Source organism: Taeniopygia guttata, chromosome 5 (genome assembly GCF_048771995.1).
Source record: "Taeniopygia guttata chromosome 5, bTaeGut7.mat, whole genome shotgun sequence".
NCBI lineage: Eukaryota > Metazoa > Chordata > Aves > Passeriformes > Estrildidae > Taeniopygia > Taeniopygia guttata.
Window position 1 is genome coordinate 366,099 of NC_133030.1, and position 22,018 is coordinate 388,116.

Consider the following 22,018-nt stretch of genomic DNA (forward strand, 5'->3'; position numbering starts at 1 on the left):
CTGCAAAACGGACATTGACTTGAAACTTATTGCACAAGCTATTAAACCAGAAGCAATAGGATTTAATCTCTGATATTTTGTACAGTATTGCAGTATGAATTTAGGGAATTATGGCACAAAACAAAAAACTAACGAGTCAGTGCATGTAATACTAACTTTTAATGCCTTCTTAAATCTGTTGCTATTGTTGCTAAACTGGCCAGACAGCCCCAAAGAGCTGCACAATGAATTCATGATCAGTAGTACATATCAATCAGAGCAGGATATATAATCTTTCTTTAAGACAAAACTAAGCCCAAACTATTATGAAGCTTTTCCATAAGAACAAGTTCACATAGAAGGTAAAACTTTGCTTATAAAACAGACCAGATCTTCAAGCTTGTGGAAGGTTTAGTTAAGATTACACACACTGCCTCCATTAACCATACCCTTATCATGCATCCTCACTGAGACACAAGCTGGTGCAGCAAGCAAACTGATCCTTCTGGCTCATTTTATATCAGCTGCTTCTAGCTAAAAAAATGTGAAGTTACATATACAGATAAAAAAGTTCGTTATCTCTTTTGACAGAGGCTGAACTCAGTAGAAATCAGTGGCTTCTCCCAGCTACCAGTGAAGTCATCAGAACACCGTGGTGAAAGAATATCTTTCTGTTATCCTGTGCAGAGCAAGGGTCAAATGGCTTCAAAATTCCACATATATTATTAATAAAATGCATAAAAATGATTCAGGGGAGGATTGTGGAATTCTTTCCATGCTAAATTTCATACAGCATTATCTCCTCATAAATGGTCTTGGCACCAGAAAGTCAGATTTCTCACTATGAAGACTAGTCCTATTGCCCAAGAGTGCTATACAGGGAATTAAAATTTGAAATGATTAATAGCTCCCTAATGGTATAAAATGATACAAATCTATTATTCTGCCATTTCTTTGAATTCTTACTAAGTATGAAATAACATACATTGAGGAAATAGCAGTGAGGTAGATTTTTTTTTTCCCCCTTTAAATGCATTGTCAATTGTACCAGCCTGATAAATAAAGACCAACAAATCTAAATAATGACCACATATGGGACTGCAAATGCCTAATTGCCTTCTAATGGAACTTAGAACACAAAAAACAGTACAAGTACCTCTTCTTTCTGCCTAGCTAGTTCCTAGGCTCACGCAAAAAGGCTGCCCTATGTGTTTTCTCACTTGAAAACTCCATGACACTTAGGTGAAGACAAGGCAGATCATATTATGAAGAGGAACTCCAAAGTTACCCATGACTTCTACTAAAGAAGTGATTATGATTTGAACTAGGAAATATGACAGACAATTTTTTCTATAACAACAATTATGAACGTGGAACCAAGAAAAACAACTTACACAGGTGCAACTGACACAAGACTCTCAGTTCTCAGACCAGCTGATAAAATTTATGCTATGCCCTAATTTTTGCTACAGGCAAGTTATGAAATATCAAGAACAGAAAATGCATTATGTGATTTCTGTTCTTGGCCTCTTTTTTATCTGTTCTTTATTTTCCTGTTTTAGCTTTCAAGGAAGATGTACCTGAATGCAACCAGAAAAATAAGAACAGTTTCACATTGAATGTGTTAATGTGTCAACCATTTAATTCTACTTCTCCAAGAAATGAACTTGCTGCACTCTCAAATGTTTCCCAGTAAGACTCTCCCATGAGAATAGCTTAAATTAAAACAAGGCTGTGTTCAAACAAGTGATCCTTCCAAAACTCCTAAGTATCCTGTAAGTTTTACATTTTCCATAAAATTCCTTCAACTCTTTACTGAAACCCCTCCCAGTACACCAAAAGGATCTTTAAACTCAAGGCACCAATCTAACTATAGAGTTTTATTATTGGTCTCCCTAGAGTTGCTCTTAGAGGAGAAGATACCTTCCCACAGCTACTTAATATGCCCCTTGAAAATAAATAGAAGGATCATATTTTCACTATTGCCTACCACATCCCACTGCTAGATCTGGTTTATTCTTCTTCTCCACATATTACAAGTACTTTTTGAGTAACTGCTTTGCATAGATACTTAAATAAATACCAAATAAGCACTATTTCCATCAATTTCATAATTTTTCTACACAGAGCAATCGCTTCCCCATCCATTTGCAGAATCTCCACATATAAAATCTCTTAACTGTTAAAAAAAAAACCCCTCAGTAACAAAATGATTGAATACATCAGATACTAATATTAAATGCTAGAGTGTTGAGCAACACTTACTTTGCCAGGCTTGTTTGCATCAAAGCTGTTTTCTTTAAATTTCTCCTGTAGGGTCTCAGCTAACCGGCAAAGCAAGGCGCCGTTATCCAATTTCTCCATAAAGGTTTCTGCGGTTATTTCTCTACCTGAACATCAAACAGAAAGTTAACATGGCAGAAATCATGCAATGGTACAGAATGTATTTGTGTAAAAAGACAAATAAAAAAAAAAAAAAAAAAAAAAAGGAAGAAAAAAGCTTTAACTTAAAAACTTGCATTACTTTGAATCGTTTATGAATAAACTCAATACTACTTTACTGGTAGATATACAGCAAATTATGAAAAAAAAACCCCATTCTTTCTTTGGGAAAGCATGTGATATTGGAAAAATAGTTCTAGCATATCCAGCCCCGTGTATTTCACTTTACCTATGAAGACCCAGTGCTTTTAACATAATGTTTTAAAAGGGAGAGTACAGCAGGAAATAGTTTACATCAGTGTGTATGTGTAGTTATAGCATGAATTGGTAAGAGTTGATTTTGTAACAGAAGTAGAAAAACATGTCAAAAAGGAGAGTATTTTTAGTTGACTCTTAAATCTTGATCCTGCAGGAAGTAGACAAGATAGTGACTGCAATGCTCCTATGAATATTCTTTTTCAGAAGTAAAGATAGGTACATAACAAAATAATGGAGAGTAAAATTTCATGTCATACACCTACTTGCCACATGGATCAAAACTTTCACTAAAAGAAGAAAACTGAAATACACTGCTTTTCAATTATATAAATTCTTATAACATGCTATATGACAGTACTTCAGCTGGCAGGAACTGTCCTCTCTTCTACAGCAGGCCTTCCATAACAGACAACCTTACATAACAGGGTAATTACATCCCCCTGGAAGAGGGGATGATGTGTTTTTCACACTTCTACCAAAAAATTTCCCTTTACTTTGGACACTATGTTGACAAGCCACTGTGTTTTTCAGCCCCTTTAACTTCCACTCACATCAAGAGAATATCAAGGAATAATTCTTGCTCTTCCAGCTATGACAGCATTTTTTCCTCTCCAGTATTTAAATATACCATTTAGGAAATAATACTACGAACTAATTTTTCATAGGCTGTTACACAGCATGCATTAGCAAAAATAATCTAATGTGCCAAAAAAGAAAAAAGAAGACTATTTAAAAACTGAAGTGAGACTGGTTCCTCATCCCATCCACATCCACTCCTGCTTCCATGAGATGTCTGGAAACTGAAAATATTCATCAGTTTAGAACAGGTTCACTGCAATTTTTTATCAAACAAAATAGGAAAAGTAAGGTTCACTGCGGTTTTTTGTCAAACAAAATAGGAAAAGTAAAGCTTTCCCATATCTTTTTTACTAAGAATAGAGGGGGGAAAAAATAACATTAAAATATATATACATTAGTACTGAACATCTTGCTGATGCATTGTAACCTGATACTCCATGTCACAATACTGAAGATAGCAGCACTATAAAGCAGTATGATTTAAAAATGCTAAAGGAAAGCTGATTTCTCTAGGCCCTTGTCTGAAAGCTTTGAGATACTAAAGTATCTTTTGGGCAAAACCCAAAATGTGAGTCTTTTCAGTTTGGTAAGTTAAGAGAAAAACAATAAAGATTATTGCAGCAAACCATCCTCAGATACAGCACACTTCTGTTTTTCACTGAAGCTAATTTTTTTTTCCTAACATATTTTCCTTCAGAAATATCTTTTTAACATGAAGATTTTCCTTTTTTTATTCCCACTTAATTCTATTTGCCATGTAGCCCACTTTATAGCTCCTGTATGCATAAATGACTTCTCCAGGCAAAAGAGCAGTAATAGCACTGCAGACATGCAGAGTTAGCTTATGCCTAATTGATAATATTTTTGCCATATCTCCAGATTAAATGAAGCCAGGAATGAAACTATAATAGCCCAGACATAAAAAAGCAGAACAGCTCAGCATCTCAAAATACTTTGCCACCATTCTAGCCTACATATTTTCCTATTTGCCCCATCAGCATTTTTATGAAATGATCTAAAGTCACTAGAAAGCTAAGTTTTAAAAATAACTCTGCTTCAGGAACTGCTTGAGTATTACATCTTATAATACACTCCTCTTCAAAAAATTTATTTCAAGTATCTTTAACAGACTAAAACTTTTTGATTTGCAACACATAATATTTTCACAAAGATAAAAAAAACCCCCCATATTCTACATATCTCTTCTGTCCTATGATTTATAGATGTATCATTTAATAATAACAGAATGTTATAAAAGCCTTAAAACTTATCTATGGATATTCTCTTTTTACAAAGACATTAAAAAATTTGGTTGTCTTCTTCTGCTATTTAACAATATATTTATATTCCTTTAAGTGCTGAATTGCATTAGCAGTTTGGTCACTGCATATTGTACACTAAACTGGATTATTTGAGTCCTATTTGCCTTTATGAAATCTGAAAGAATGAGTTTTGCATTGAACATCTGTCTCCAATGAAAAGTATATTAGGTGTCAGCTTTCAGTTCACTGTATTTTATGGCTTCATAAGGTGGCATTTCTTTGCTAAAACAGACACGCTGACATATTTAACAGTAGAAATGTATTGATTCAAGTAAGAGTAATGTTCATAACCTGAGGAAAAAAATTGGTCCATGTATTTGTATGGAAAAAACATCAAACTCCATTAAAAATGTGCAACTCCCCCTATAATTACAAGAAAGCAGTTGCAATGTTTTTATAGAATGGTAATAACATTAAGTATAATAAAAAACCAACACTGGAAGTATAAGAAGAAAATCCAGGAATATGAAGGCTTTCTGAAACCTCTCAAGTGCTGCCTACCCTCTCTCCTACCACAACCACCAGATTCCTCTTAAAAAGTTAAACAGCTGCACCGGAACACCTACCACTTGCAAACTGTGAGCAACTATCCCTAAGGTCACCCAGTCCTGGGGGACCTAATAAAATCAGATTGGAGGTCCATGAAAAAATTATGGAAGAGATTTTATGCCTTGGGTGTGTGCCCAAGAGGTTGAAGATAAAGTTTTCCTTACAGGTCTCAGACATCCAGAGCCTTCAGAAGAGGAGATGGACTTACAGACCCAGGTACCCAAATCTAGTCAATTCCTACACTTAGTCTAGTAAGTACAGTGTGAGACTGACTCCAGCCTCACAACTTGCTGATGGACTATTTTAATTGTATATTTCGTATAGTAACACAAAACTACTAGTTTGCAAGTAGAAATATTTCACTGAAGTGCATCCCTGAAACATCTACAATACTGAGGCACTAATGAAACAATTGCTCCTGATCCTCTCCATTCACATAGCATATAAATGCAAGAAAACAAAATGTAATAAAAACAAAGAAAACCAAGGCCAATGACTATGCATATACAAAACTGTTTTTTCTGACAAGACTACTCTGTTCCCTACAAGAGTTGACAGTAGGAGAAATAATTTTGAAATCTTTGAGACATTATTGCTTACTTGAAATGAGACATATAAAAAATCCAAAGCCATGCTGATAATAAAGAAAATTATAAAGCAACTCAACTTAATAAGAAACTATATCAGTGTCAGTAGAATTACTGGAGGTATCAGTACTGTGAATATCTTGGTACTCAGACAATTAAAACCTGTATTTCCCACTGGATCAATCTGAACAAATGATCCTGAAAATATCCGTTCTGTTACAAAATGCTCTTGGGCAACAAGGTGAGCAAGAACACTAAGCTGACACAGATTTAATTCAGAATCAAAGAAAGACAGTTTTCTTGCAGAAGACTCACCATTCTCCAACTTCAAACTGTACACCTCCTTCAACCTTTTAAATACCTAGCCTTGTCTTCAAACTTGATGCTTCTCCTAACATCCTCACCTGTTTCTTTCCTCCAAGCCTCCTTCACTTTTTCACCCAAGCAACTTTTACATGCATCAAACAATATTCAATGCTTACATGTCCAATTTATCAGCATCTTGCATTACCTGGCCCATCAGCTTTGAGGTTCTTAAGCCCTCTTCTGTTAAGAGGCCTCCAGACTGAAACCCTGGAACCCAACATATGCCTGAGGTGTAGTCAGTCCCATGTGCTAAATGAAGCTGGATAGAATAAAAAGAAAATATAACCCTCTGTGTGGCAGGCACATTCTTCTCTCTCTCAGGATTTTTTCATAGAGGAGCACAGAGGAAAGAAAGAGAAAACAACCTCTATTTCTGCTCCTTGTTTTTCCCATGTGGAATGTGTTTGGGGAATTGATTACTTGGGGTGATTGTTTGATTGGATTCAGGTGAGGACTGTTTGAGCCTGATGGCCAATGCAACCCACCTGGGGCTGGGCTCTCAGAGAGGGTCACCAGTTGTGAGTGAGTTAAATACAGCAGTTAGAAAAATGAGGATGTAGTTTTAGTATCTCCTTTAAATAGTATATTAATGTATTCTAATATAAAGTATAATAACATTAATGTATTGTAATATAAAGTATAGTTATAATAAATCATTCAGCCTTCTGAACTGGAATCAGACATCATTTCTTCCCACCAGGTTCACCTACATTGACAATATTCTGCAGCTTGTAAATGGGGAAAAAGATTAGAGGTCTGCACAACTGCCAAAGAGGTGACATCTCTCTACCTGTCCTACATACAGACTGGTGAGGAGGCTCACTCCTCCTCAAGTCAGCCATTCAGCTTCTGCAGACACACAAAAGAAAACAAGACAATACAAGAGAGTAAAGCAGACAAGCAAATCTTTCAAATTGCCATTTTGCCTCTACTAGAAGAGTTCTGTGGCCCAAGTGTGTTAATTCCCACATGCAGCTTGCTCAGGGTGGAATAGAACTTTTCAGTATCCACAAGAACATTCTACTAAAGTATATACACGGTCTACCAAATTTGGAGTTTGTCAGAAGTGAAAGCATTCCCAAATGCTTCGTTAGCTCTACACCTAGTAGAAACAAGGCTCAGAGATCATCATGACTTGCAAGTCAGCTAGATTAATTTACTAGATTAACTAGCTAGATTAACACATCTCCTTAGCTTTGTCACTGCCACTCTGGGCTGAGGCACCAAAGCTCAACAGAAAGAAGCAAGGACAGGAGACACATCTATGGCTACAACCTTCCTTTCCAGCACACAAACCACAACACTCACATGTCCCACTTTGAAAATCTTCTAATGTACAATAACATATGAGTTAATCCTATCTGACACATGGATTTCATCTGCAATGTCCTTTTTCTATCCCTCAGAGTATAGACAGCTAAAATCTATTCAGCAATGGAGCTGTAAAGACAAACTGTCCTCTCAGAAGCTCTGAGTCTCTCTGACATGGTTCCAAAAAATAATTAGCAATGTGCACACAAAAGTACTAGTGATTACTAAACAAAAACCCCCACAACAATGTCCCTGTTAAATTAAATATGCATAGTCTCAGAATTACAAATTCTTCCAATGTTATTTCCCAGCCGCACTATGTATCTCACTTTTCTAATTTATCAATTGGATAAGGTCAAATTCTAGCTATGCCTACTTTCTGTCTGGTATCAAAACAGTTTATTCATATTATAAAGTGCAATATCCTGATAATGTTTTCCAGTTTGATTTTGTACCCACATCAGGCAATGCTGCTGCAAAACCATCACCATTCCAACTTCCAGTAACACTATAGGACATAACTGTCCCACCACAAAAATCCCCTAAAAGACCATCACTTGATCAAACTACCTCAGAGTTTCCCCCCTGTATTTGCCTAAAATACTAATTTTTTAAAATGTATATTTCTTTGAAAAGATTATGTGTCCATGTTGAGTCCTAGTACAGAAGAATAACAAAAATATAAATGAAACAAAATGGCAAAAGTTAAATGAAATGCATATTAGTTTCCTTTAAGAAGGAACATCGAGAAATCTTATTGCATGCAAGGTGCAATAAGGCCACTTACAATGAAGCCACACAAGACAAGATACAGAGCAAGTTAGGATGTGGATACATAGAGTATTATCTGCTCCATGTTACTTGCACATCCATGCATGTAAAGATCTACTGCCCATTAATTCAAAATACATTATTTCTTCCATGAAGACAGGAAAAAACCCAAAACAAACAAAAAAAGCCTTCCATATTCTTCTATCCTTTTGGATGCTGAAAAATGCATGCTGTATATTCATTTCTATTTTACTGTACAGCAGCATGCTCACACTTACCTTCTCTATTAAAAGTTTATCCAAATTATGCAGTAATTAAACAAAATTTGAATTCTGAGTTAATATACTCTTATGAATAATAATTGTTTTAATTCACACTTCATTTATTTTGAATGTGAATTTTAACTTAATTGAATTATTAATTTGAATAACAATGTCTACATAGGAATTCAAAACACTCTAACAAAACACTATAATTTCAATTCATCAGCATAAACTCTGAGAAAAAGAGAGCTTGGTGCAAGAAGGTATGGGGGAATGAATTAAGCAAATGAACTGTATACGCTGCTTAATTAAAAGAAGGTTGTGCCCATTTAGTTCTGCAGAGCAGAACTTGGTGTCCATATGAAAAATCAGATATTTAATTACAGCTGGCATTTCAGAACCTCCTGCTGGTTGCTACTTTCCTGCTCAAAGAGTGACCTCATTCCTAAACTTATCACTGGGAGAACTCTGTTACAACCTGCAAGCAAGCTTCTATTTGTTTTAGAGTGGATCACTAAAACTTCATTGTTCAAAACATTTAAACAATATATTGAATCTTTAATGGAATGTGCTGCTTCCAATTCAAAAAACAGTCAGTTGGATTGCTGTCTTGTGATAATTGGAATGAAAAGTTCTGAATTTTGTATTCAAAACACATTAATTTAAATGGAAGAACCATACAAAGAAGTCATTTAAAACACCTTCCATTTTTGCAGTTGTGGATTCATAACTCAAGAATAGGTATAGTCTACCTGCAAAATATTGTGTTCTATTGACATTGTCTTTATTGACCACATCTGTCTTAAGTGATATTTCCTTTTCTTTCTCTTAAAAAAGAGGAAATAGAGCAATATAGAATGTGCTGATGAAACACACTGGATATACTGTTGCTGTATGATATCACTGAAATGGTTTAACACTGCACATGTCTCACCAGAAGAGATTTTCAGAAAATTTTTTTAAAAATTAAATAAATCCTCCAAAACCATGCACAACAAATTTTCTTCCAAAATCCCATCAACGAAAGTTTCATGTAAACATAGCTTCTGACATATTTATCTTCTCTTTATTTAATGAGAGGAATTACTGGCATGTCTCTCCCTTAGGATCAGGTATTGTCTAAGTCATCTATTACTTTGGAAGTATCCTCTGTATTTACAGAGATCACATAAAATACATTTTCCCCCGAGAGTTCTTTGCAAACTACATACTATTTCCTGGCTCATAGTTTCTAAATTCCACCTTCTTTAATAATTTGCACATCTCAAACTACTTTCCCTTTCCTTCCTGCCAGGAAATATCTCATTTGCTCTTTTTTATATGTACCTAATTTTTTTCCTCAATTCTGATTTGCATCCTCTTCTGACAACAGCAAACTGTGTCTTCACTCACCAAGATGTACACCAGTAAATCTCCAGATCCCAGCTACACTAGGACAAACCCCTCAATGCTCAGGCTACCACAAGCCTTGGGCAGCAATTATCAATTACTAGAGCACTTGGTCAGAGAAGAACTATTAAATGCTTCCTTCTATTCAAGACAGTCACTACACCATACTCTTTAGGAGGCCTATCAATAAAAATGGAAGACACAGGTGAAGGCAGCAATTAGTATTACTCATTTTAGTGGTATAGGTACAAAAAATACATGCAAAAAAAAAAAATTACAAGGAAATTTGAAAGAAAACTAAACACCGAATGTAAAATGTTCAGTTATGCTACTCACAGCAACACAATGGAGGCAAATTACACATTAGCTTTTCTGACCTTGCTAATATCTGTGGTATATGATGGTAGCTACATAATCATAACTTTATTTTTGAAACCCAAAGAAATCTGAATTCCCAGCTAACAGTGTAAGGAGTTCTCACACTGCCCAGCACCTGCATTCCATCTTGCTGTACCTTACCCAGTAGGTTTGTGAGCCAGAGGGCCAAATCCTCTTTCATGGGCAGCAAGTTGGCCTCGTGTCGGCTGGCGAGCCACTGACTGTACTGGTGCATGTCGGAGAGGCCAGGCCCACGTGCCTTCGGGCTCAGGGCAGTGCACATCGCTCAGCTTGTCCCCCTGTTTCATTGTGGGAAAAGAGAAGGAAAAACAGAAAATAAGTTCTTCATTATACCAATTAAAGTCTCCCGTGCTCTGTTTTTAGAACTGTAGAAAATAATCCCAGCCAGAAAAGAATCCCCACCTCTGGGAGTGTTCAAGGCCAGGCTGGACAGGTCTTTGAGCACCCTGGTACAGTGGAAGGTGTCTCTGCCATGGTAGGGGAAAGGGCTGGAATGAGGTGTCTTTAAGGTCCCTTCCAATGTGAACCATTTTGCGATTCAATAATGACAACAGTAACTGTGTGTCTAAGAAATCAGATATCAGACAAGCAGAGATGGATCTAACACATGGTTGCACACACCAGTGACCGAAACTTTGTTTTGTTATTGGATTTTTTTTGTATGTGATTAAATCATACAGATAAATGTTAACTTCATTTGTACTCACCAAGCTACATGTTGCCAATACAACAAAATGTTCTGCAAGGAATTATTAAAATCAAATTAAAAGAAACATTTTGCACAAAGCTAACAAGTCACTATGGTGCCTGACCCAGTACCCATTCAGATTCATTGGAGAGCTTCAGAGATTTTGGATCATGCCCAGGAAAATCATGGCAACAACCAAATTACACTCCTACAGCAAACTTATTTACAATTAACAAGTGCTGTAACAAATGGATACAGTCTATTCTACTGCTTCAAAATTATTAAAGTAAAAACTACACCGAATATATTGACTCAGTAGCACTATTTCTTCAGAAAGCAGCAGAACAGCTAGTGTTGGTCAGTCACACTTCCCAAATTTGGCCACTTCCCAAATTCTCCTCTGCTTCAGTGATGACTTACTGAAACTTTTCAGGTGAGAAAACTAATCTTTACCACATGCTGCACTAAGTGCTGTCAGTCTCAGGAGCCACTGCTGCTAGAACCACTGTCAAAAAAGACAATATTTACTAAATGTAATAAATAAATAAATAAATAGCCTTTTTATAAAATTGTGCTGTGACGTATCCAAATGTATGTAATGGTATTTGGGATATCTTAATACTCATATTAAAATACTCTGGCATTTTTTACCCTACTCCATGTAACTAAACTCCATGTTTGCAAAAAGATCTGCATAAGCTCTTTTTGACAGTACCTCACCCCAAGTCCTGAAGTTTAGCTTGCCCTTGAGATAGACACAGCATTCACTGCAAATATACCTCTTACTGAAATTATACAAATAATTTTCCATTGGGGAGAAGCAAAAACATACATAAAAAAAGATTTATTCTCTTGTATAAACACATATTTCTGAATTATGAGTAGATTTTACATTTTTCTAACAAAAAAAAATCCTTATGTATCAAAGTTTCTTTGAAGGCAAAGGATTTTAAAGCAGACTTAAGTGCTTAACTTAGTCACAGCTCTGTTGTGAAACTGACTTTGTAAAAATGTCAGCTTGGATTTATGGCTTCCTGGTTAATTAAATTCAAATCATACCTGTTCATTTAGGGCAGGCTGCAAGGGAGGGGAGGGAGAAAACTTGGACTGCTAGCTCTGCAAAAATCAATCTGGACTGTCACTTTAAAAATAGACTGATTCAGACTAGAAGCTACCAACAGCTAAGGAATTTCAATGACAGTCTATTTAAGGTTTCTCTAAGTTACAGAACCACATAAATTACTCTTTCAAATCCTGCTTCATTTTGGATAGGAGCAGAGGCAAGACAGACAACTGACACCAGTTGCTGTCAAAGATTATATGGCAAAGATCAAGTATCTATCACATACTTGCTTTCCAGAAAGAGCCTTCAAATAATTCTGACCACTTTCTGGGGTCTATAACCTCCACTGCTACACTGAGAGCCAGAAGTTACGTAAGTTTTTCTCTTGAATTACCTCTGAATGACCTCTGCAATGACAGTGGTAACATGCAAAAAAATTTAAAAAAAAAAAAAAAAACAACAAAAAACCAAAAAACATTCTTATTCCTGCAATTTGTTTTTCTTTACATACAAATTGGAAAAATACAACAGAAAAAGCAGAACTATTTCACTAAAGGAGCAGTTAGACCCTGCACCTCTTCACTAGGAATAATTTCACATTTCATACATGCTTTGTGGAGGGAGTTAGACTGGATGACACTTGGTGGTGCCTTCCAACCTAAATGGAAATGCAAAATAGAGAATTGGGAAAACAGGGATGTTATTTCAGTTTGTCTCTAAAATACAGCATTGTCTTTAAATATATTTCATACTGACCTAACTCAGCAATCAGGCCTGTAAAGTCCCAAGAAACTTTTGACTCATTCAGGGATGAAAAGAGAGAGAACAAAGATTTTGGGGGATGCAAGGGTGCTTCAGTCTCTTAGTAACTCTGGTAGTAAGAAGAAAAAAGAGGGACAAGAAGGATATTCTGAGTTTAAGGTAGTTTTCTTAAGACACATCCTCAGAATGAGAAACTGGAAAGATACAAACCAGGTGAAAAAAGTCTCTAGAAGGTGAAAATTATTAATGCATCTCCACACTGGGAGTAGGTCTGCTTGAAATAATACCCCTGAATTCAAATAATGTATGCACATTATTAAAATAACATATGCACATACAATAATGTATGCAGTGGGCACGCAAAGTGAGGACTGAGGAATGAGACAGTTAATACTGATGAAGAGCCTGAAGAATTACAGATAAACCACATACAAGCCAACCTTACCTCTGTGTAAATTTTCTTTAATTTCAAAAAAAACCCCAAAATTTTTCATTTTCCACTACTTTTCTGAGAAACTGCCCTACACTTCAGTAAAATCCACAAAATTCCTACCTTGGATTTGTAAAATTAATTCTTAAAGAATTAAAACTCAGATTTCAAGGAGCACAGGATCTCCTGTCACAAACTCTACAAGTTATACTGGAGGTCAGTTATCAAACTGTAAGCATCAGAAACTTTCAAGCTCTGAATAATCCTTCATGCAAACTCTCATCGCTACCAAACTTATTAAATTCAACTTAACCCTTCACAATACTTCAGTACTGAAGCATCCACGTTTCAATAAAAAGTTCATCTACTTCATCAGATGAACTTCATCACTAGCAGATAGATATTAGAACTTCATCACACAGCAGCTGAGATCCACAAAAAAGCCAAAATGTGATAGTTATGGGAAGGTGACAACAAAAGAGTACTGAGCTCCTTCAAGATCTATTTGAAGATTCTTCCTGTGGTGAACACCAAGTCCTTGTTTCATCACTCAGATACCTTCAAATCTCTTCCTTAAATGTCTTAATATATTTATTTTCTAGCAAACTGAAGAAAAGTTTGTTGACAATATATCAGTGAGGAATCTGGTCAGGGGAATGGACTAACTTGCATCAGAGGTAGACAGCAGCTCTCAAGGATACATCCCAACGGCTCAGGCGAGTCTCTAGCCCCAACAACTATTTCATCCTTTCCTTTTGGCAGACAAAAGATGAACGAAGTAGCCAAAAAATATTGGGTTTCCTAATCTCACTCTTTTCTAACAAAAACATCAAATTACCATATATACAGCTGTTTAAAACCAGCCAACACAAACATGTCAAATATTTTATAGAATGTTACACTTCTCTGTAAACTGTTGAGGCTGATGTGATATGCAGAAGCATTTTCAAAACTTACCTCTAAATGCTTTAAAGCAATTGCTTCCCCTTACTATTCAGAATGTAGATGAGGAACAGCCTTTGACTACTTTTCATCCTATTTTGTTACAGTTCATATTTATGTGGCACAATCCTTTTTTCAGCCTCTCTCAATAAGAGGATGGCATCTCAAATTCTTAGCCTTATTGTCCAGATGAAGAATTCTGTGTGGGATGGTTTACAGTACCCCCAGAAATGTGTATCAGATTCAACACACTAAAGGCTCCTATTTCTCTCTGCTTGCTCCTACTGAACAGTGAAGTTCTTATTGTGCTTTACAGTAGTGCATTTAGTTATCTGTTTATTGCAGTTCATTGCTTGTATTTTGCCAGCAGCATAACCTTACACTGTCTGATGATTGTTATCAGTGAGCATCAGGTGAAAGCAATGAGAATCAAACAAGTGATCTTCTGTGTTTCTACTGGCTTTTGTTGGGGTTAACAGGTAGGAAAAAAGGAATCAAGAATGATACACTGTACTCAAAACACACAGAAGGCAAAGACTGTTCAACCTAGAAAGTAAAACTGGTGCACAATGAAGCACTCACAGTTGAAGATTCCCAGATTCAATTCCCTTTCCTATTCCAACCACCCTCCTTACCTGTAAAATTGTGATAACTTTCTTCAACCAAGTATAAAAAGGGAGGGGAAAAAAAGTATATATAAAAGCTTGCATGTATGCATAGATATACATACAAAGAAAATATATATGCTCCACCCTGCTAGATAATCATATAAACCAACACGTTTTTACTCCAAATTACCCACCCAGTTACATGCATACATGCATAACAGCTTATACTGAGTAGCTGCTGGCTATGCAGTGCTCTCTGTACCACATGAGTTTCATTGTCACTTCAACCTTGTTCCAAATTACATTAATTCTCAAACAGAAAGTGGTTTGAACCTTTTCTTTCAGCTTGCTCCCACATACAATCCTTCTAGGTCAGCAATGAAGAAGTCTTGCTGAGTCACTTGCTCTTTATGACTTAAGAATTAGCATAGAAGTTAAGTATCCAGTGAAACAAGCATTTTTCTTCGTGTTCAGTTAGAAAAGAATGAAAACAAGTTAAAAGGGTCTATGGAGGGGAAAGAAAACCATCATAAAGCAAATGCAGAAGTCCCTCCAGTGACCAATGAAATCCCCTCTGATGCAAAGGTCCTACATGATGTGCCCTTTGCACAGCTGACAGGGACTATTTTTCATAAATCTTATCAGGATTAAATATTCAGGCTTTAAGCTTGTGCAATGAGATCTGTTATAATATGACTGAGGAAGCATATTAGCCACCAGTTGTAGAAGAAACTAAACATCATACACACAACTGTGCAACTGCTTTACTGTCAGTGATGGAGGAAACAGACAGCAACTTAGACAAGACCAGCAAGTTTTTCTCTGAAGGAACTGGAACTTGAGCACTAGACGGTACATTGGCTTTGACAGAGGGGTATCAGCTATAAATACAGACAATCTCCTGCTGTCTTAGAGAGAAGGTAATGCTACTGGAAAGCAGCCAGCCTGGAAGGAGAGGAGACAGAGGATCAAAAGCCAGAACAGAGCTCGAGTGTATCTGGCAAGGGTCTCTGCTGGATCTCCCTGCTAGTTCTAATGACCTCAAGCAGATGGAAAAGAACAGAACTTTTGAAATTTTACTAGAGTTTAAGTGGACTGCGTGCATCATCCACTAACTGCAACAGCAAGTTGAGGGCAAAAAAGGCATAAGATTCAGTGTTCATAAACAGATTAAGCTGCAGAACAAAATGCATAATTGTGCAAGTAGAAATGAAGCTGCACACAATTTGGGACCCATATTGCAATCACCACCTTCACATCATCAAGTGCCATTTTACAGACATGGCAGAACCAAGGATAAATACATTCACATTTTAAAACTTACTTTGGTTTTCCTGTCTCAGTGTTGAAATATTTTTCAGTATTGGAGAGTATAACATCAGTTCACAGACTAAAGGTTGCTCTTGTTTCGCCATATATATATATATATATACATATGTGTATATGCACACATATATGCAGAAAGAGGGGGGGAAAAGATATATGAATGCTTTCCTTTGAGAGCCACAAAAACAACTAAAAACTTTTCATTTTTTAATGTCAGGAAACTGTTCCCCATGGTGAGATCTGCTAGACAGTGGAATGACTTTCCCAAATGAAACTGTGAAAGCTCCCTTTCTTGAAATGCTAAAAATGGACTAAAAGAAGCAGTAAGAAAAAACCCAGAGACTTGCCACTCACTGTTAGATGTTACTTAGTCTTTACCACCTTCATTTTTCAATTTACTACAGAAGAGTAATCACTCTCCTTTTGCCCTTTCACATACATGAAAACAAAACAATCATTTTTAAAGTAATTATGCCACTACCTTGCATATTTCCTCTTCCAGAGCTATTTGCAGAGCTTTCCCTTCTATAAGAAACAACAGGTCATTCTTGTCTGCATTATCATACAGGTACCTTACATGTAATCTTAACTTTGATCACTACAATAAACAAGCAGATAAAACATAAGCTGACAAATGCAGCAGCATAACTTTGTAAGGAAATTTAATTTTTCTAGATATTTTATTATCCTTATAAACTATACCACAACCAATTCAAGCCCAAGGTTTCTGAGTTTTCCAAGATTAACTTGGAACATACTGTACATTAGGAGCAGGGGGAGGGGCACTGAAGGGGAACCACCATCTGAAACTCATTAATCAATTAGAATTTTTCATGGCTTGCATCAAAATGTGATCTACACTGATAGAGTAAGTTTTAATCACAAGAAGCCTTTGTCCTTTACATTATGAATATACATTATGAATGTGTGCAGTACTTTGAGGGGAGGATGGAGAACCTGGCACAACAGCTTACCAATACTTTATACCTGTAAGGCCCTTGGTCTGAGGCCAGACCAAAACAAAGTTAACTGTGTTTAAAAATCTGTTCTAATCATTGGAAACCTAGACATTTTCAGGACTATGCCTAGTAGAAACAATTTTATTGCCTTGATAATGTCTCCCTTACCAAAAGGAAAGCAGAAAGTCTTTCTCATACCAACAAATTGAATGTTCCTAAAGCAAAACTTTAGCAGCATTCAATATCTACTTGCACATAAAATTATGACTTCTGGAAACTGAGCCTTATTCCTAACACTGTCCAAAACCTTTGAAGTTGATTCCTCTTTGCCTGGCTATTACTATATGTTTTTCTGATTGTCTAAGCAAAATAGTCATTAAAAATTAGTACAAAAGAAGTTTCAACCTCCACCAGTTAGAAAATAAAATACATATTTAAACTGACACATCATATCTCACAAGGAGTAGAAGTGTTTCTTACTGTAAGGACACTATGCAGGCAGTACTACAAGCTGACTTCCAATCACCAGCTTTGCTTTTAATTCTGCTGTTCCATTTCTAAATCCTGTCCTGAAATTAGTATTAAGTTTAACTGAGAGGTGTAAAGTGGAGTTGAAGAGGTACTGTGGATAGTAAGTGTGCCAATTTAAATAAGACTGTAGGTAAAATAAATAAAGTGACCAAATAAGTCAGCAGGAGAAAGTAAGTGGCACCTAGAACTTGAGGATAGTATTGACTCTTCAGCGCTTCATCACCTTTGGTAAGTATGACCGTGGATCCAACAAGGGCAGTATAATCCTGATAGATGGCCTATGGCACCATACAGTATGAATTTAAAAATGTCCTATTTAGAAACTTCCTATTAAGTCACAATCCACGTCACGAAACCGTCATAAAACTGCTACACTTGGCACAGCATCTACTTTGCAACGAAACAAAACCATAAATAAATAAATTTTAAAAAATACATAATGTACATGGAAAACCAATAATGATTCGTTCATTTTTCATTGCAAAGTAATGCCAGAAGTATGTTAACCCTGCACTGGGGAGCCCGCGGTGCATCGCCCGGGTGTCCCGGGAGCTGTACTCCCCTAGGGACAGCGGGCTCAGGTGCCACCGCTGCACCGGGATGCACACAGCAGCCCCAGACACGGACAGCAGCCTTCACTGCGTGCACCTAGAACCGAAGAGCGAACCCAGAGCTAAGCAGGGCGGCTTTGGCACAGAAGGGTCCGGTTCTGTGCCACCGGAGGGGCGAGCGGGGAGCGCCCGGCGCCGAGCGGGGCTCGGCCGCCTCCCGCGGCTGCTGCTGCCGCAGCCCCGCATGCGGACACACAAATCCGCCCTGCTCCTCCTGCACCACCAGCACCCCAGGGCTGCCTAGAGAAGCCAAAAGATAAACCAGAGGTTGGGGCCAGGGGTAAGTGCATAGGGAGTAAAAGCCACCCCCCATCCCTTCTCGCCCGCCCCGCTCTCACCGCCACGGCGTCCGCTGCGTTCGTCCTCCTCGGGGCCCCTCCGCAGCCAGGCTGAGCTAATGGCTTTGCCATGAGTGCTGGAAGCGCTGCTCCCAGGTCTGCCCCTCGGGGCCAGGACCAGGCGAAGCCCCGCAGCCCCCGGCCCTCCGCGGGATGCCCGGGGCGGCCCGCCAGCAACCCGCATCCTCAGCGCGGTGAGCCCCGGGAGAACCACGCGTGGACCGCCGCCACGCACCCACGCACACTCGCATTCCGCCTCCGCCATGCTTTCACACTCCCACGGGCGGAGAGCGGGAGGACAAAAAGCCACCCAAAGCCCCGCAAGTGCCCCGGAGCGGACACAGGCGCAGCCACCCCCGCCCTGAGGCGCGGTGCCCGCCGCCCACCGAGCCCCGCGCTGCCCCGACGTACCGCCGCGGCCTCCCGGGCTGAGCAAGGAAGGGAACAAAAGCACCTACTCCCACCGCCGGGCAAAGATCACCTTCCCGTTCGCTCCGGCCCCTTTCTCTTTAAACTCGAGAGCAGCCGCCGAGACACACGAAACGCCCTCAATTTAAAGGAGCCCGCGTGGCGAGCTGCGCCACAAGGCTGACAGCGAGCCCCGCCGCGGGGCAGGCAGGGCTGGGGAGCGGGCAGGGCTGGGGAGCGGGCAGGGCTCCCACCTTGGTGGGGGGAAACAGGCAGGGCTCCCACCTTGGCGGGGAGGGAGGGGGAGCAGGCAGGGCTCCCACCTTGGCCGGGGGAAACAGGCAGGGCTTCCACCTTGGCGGGGAGGGAGGGGGAGCAGGCAGGGCTCCCACCTTGGCCGGGGGAAACAGGCAGGCAGGGCTCCCGCTCTGGCTGGGGCGGGCAGGAAGGCAGGGCTCCCACCTCGGCTGGGGGATCGGGCAGGGCTCCCACAGGCAGGGCTCTCACCTCAGCTGGAGGATCGGGCAGGGCTCCCACCTGGGCTCCCACCTGGGCTGGGGGCCAGGCAGGGCTCCCACCTGGGCTGGGGGCCAGGCAGGGCTCCCACCTCGGCTGGGGGATCGGGCAGGGCTCCCACAGGCAGGGCTCCCACCTGGGCTGGGGGACAGGCAGGGCTCCCACCTGGGCTGGGGGACAGGCAGGGCTCCCACCTGGGCTGGGGGACAGGCAGGGCTCCCACAGACAGGGCTCCCACCTGGGCTGGGGGACAGGCAGGGCTCCCACCTCAGCCGGGGGGACAGGCAGGGCTCCCACCTCAGCCGGGGGACAGGCAGGGCTCCCAGCTGGGCTGGGGGACAGGCAGGGCTCCCACCTCAGCCGGGGGACAGGCAGGGCTCCCACCTCAGCTGGGGGATCGGGCAGGGCTCCCACCTCAGCCGGGGGACAGGCAGGGCTCCCACCTCAGCCGGGGGACAGGCAGGGCTCCCAGCTGGGCTCCCACCCCGGCCCGGCGGCACCGGGGCTCCGTCCCCCCCCGGGCCGCCCTCGCTGCCCTCTCGCCCCCGGCGCCGCTGAGCCTCCTCCTCCTCCTCCTCCTCCTCGCTTGATGCTGTCTTTGGGAAACTCGGTTTTGTTTTTGCTTGGTTGGTTTGATTTTTTTTGGTGTGTTTGTGTTGTTGTTGTTGTTTTGGTGATTTTGTTTGTTTTTTGGTTTGTGGTTGGTGTTGTTTTTTGTTTGTTGTTTAGTGGGTTTCTTTGCAATGCCCCCTCCCCCCTCATTTTTCCCCCCTTTTTTTTTTTTAAATTTTTTTCCCCCTCTCTGACACCGATTTCCTACCCTTGAGCAGTCCGCATTGACTGAACGGAAGTTTAATAGTTTTTTCAGAGGGACGGCAAAGGCGGTTCACACTGATTTACCCTTGAAATGCTGAGATATTGTATTACAGCCCTTGGCAGCGACTTGATTCTTGGTTCCATTTATCTTTTATTATTGCTCCCTTTCCAAGACTCGTGGTTGTGGAAATGGAAAGAAAAGAAGAAAAGAAAATGTCACATCCAAAATAAAACTCTGTTTTTTCTTCAGTTTGACTATTCTGTCTGGAATTTTTTAACATTTATAGAAACATCTTTTAATTGTCACTTTTTTTTTTTAATGGCTAGAGAAATATTTGGTGGAACTTTCTTTATTGCATATTTCTCCAAAACCATTTCATGCCACCTTGTACATCTTGAATAAAAAAGTATGCTGTTCAAACCATTTCATGCCACCTTGTACATCTTGAATAAAAAAGTATGCTGTTCATAAACTGATCATTCATTGTACACATTTTAAAGAGTGATGGGTAGAGGTTTAGCTTGTTCTTGTTATCTGTACTTCATTTGCCAAGCTAACTTTTAGCACACCATTATTTCAGACATTTCATTCTCACGTTACGTCATTTTTGTGATACAACATTTTGTTAAATGTCAGAGATAACCTTCTCCAACTATTGTTTGTTCATTTATTCCCTGCCCAGTGAAGCCCCTTTTGTGAATTCTATAGTGGGAAACAGATGTTCAGACTTCTTCTCTTAATGCATGAATGTAGATTGTCTTGTTGAGTTTCCTAATGGTATCATGCTATCACTTTCAATAAGAGTGTTCCAGATGAACAGTGCACTTATTTTTATCTTTCAGTCTAGAGTCACTTAATTAAGTTGTTCTAGCCAAAACACATGTATAATTATACTGAAATAATTGTTTTAACTTGATTGCTGAAACACTCATCAAACTGACCCTTATTTTTTATTTACATTAATTTCTTTGTACACTGGGAAAACATGATTTGTGTAATTAATGCTGGGCTATTTCTCAATAATAATTGCACTACAAGCAAATTCCTATTCTCTGAATAGCAGATAGTCATTCCTGGCCAATCAAATGCACTCTTGCTATTTATTGTATTCCTATACTATTATTATGCTTTTCTGGTGGACTATTAACTGCTGTGATGAGTGCTACTTAAATGAGAGCAATTCATCTGCGTGCTGATATAGTTAACTATGGTGAGCTCTAGCCATCTACTATGTGAGTAACAGCACAGAATTAAATTACCTCCTAGTTTTGATCCAGTTAGCAAAATTGTAATGCCCCTGGGCATGACTGTTTTTATTGGCTCATCCCAATTTTTTTTCTCAGGGAAAAAAAAAAAAAAAAAAAAAAAAGAAGAAAAAAAGCCCTAAAAATATATCCTAAAAATGCACTGGGTTGGAACCAATGGTGAGCTGATGAGCAGATTCCTGCATCCACATGACTATCTTAGAACTTTTTATCTGACCTTGAGAAAGATCTTATTTGTTACTTAATAAGGAGCAGCAATTCAAATGCAATTTATGTTCAACTCAATATAAAAACCACATTGAAATGAGAAAACACATTAAAATGTCCCTTGTACTTAAAATCCTGCCAGTTTTTAGAGAAGTAGAAAAACATTATCCTAAGCAACAGTTACATCTTGACTAGAAGCTTCTCATGGCTCACCTTATCTTGAAGTTACAAGATTCCTACTAAGTTTAGGAGCAATTCTGCACAGGGAGTTAAGCCGAGGCTTTTCCAGATCTCTTGAAGTAAATCTTGTGTGAGCATTTGCACAGGTACCA

The 22,018-nt window shown here is 39.3% G+C and overlaps 1 protein-coding gene across 8 annotated transcripts in view; it reads right to left on the minus strand.

Moving 5' to 3' along the window:
• The window catches only part of GAS2 (growth arrest specific 2), a 78,806-nt gene extending 59,731 nt beyond the window's left edge, over positions 1-19,075 (minus strand). For 4 of the 8 annotated variants that reach the window (XM_072929389.1, XM_072929390.1, XM_032748527.3 and 1 more), the window contains exons 1-3: positions 18,885-19,024; positions 10,336-10,493; positions 2,245-2,369 (exon numbers count right to left, since the gene is read on the minus strand). In XM_072929389.1, the coding sequence (XP_072785490.1) occupies positions 2,245-2,369; positions 10,336-10,477 (267 nt within the window). In that variant the 5' untranslated portion in view covers positions 10,478-10,493; positions 18,885-19,024. Of the gene's footprint in view, positions 1-2,244; positions 2,370-10,330; positions 10,494-18,473; positions 18,687-18,884 lie in introns of those variants that run through there. The other 4 variants (XM_072929388.1, XM_032748528.3, XM_030273307.4 and 1 more) reach the window with 4 other exon arrangements.
• Positions 19,076-22,018: the final 2,943 nt, after the last annotated feature.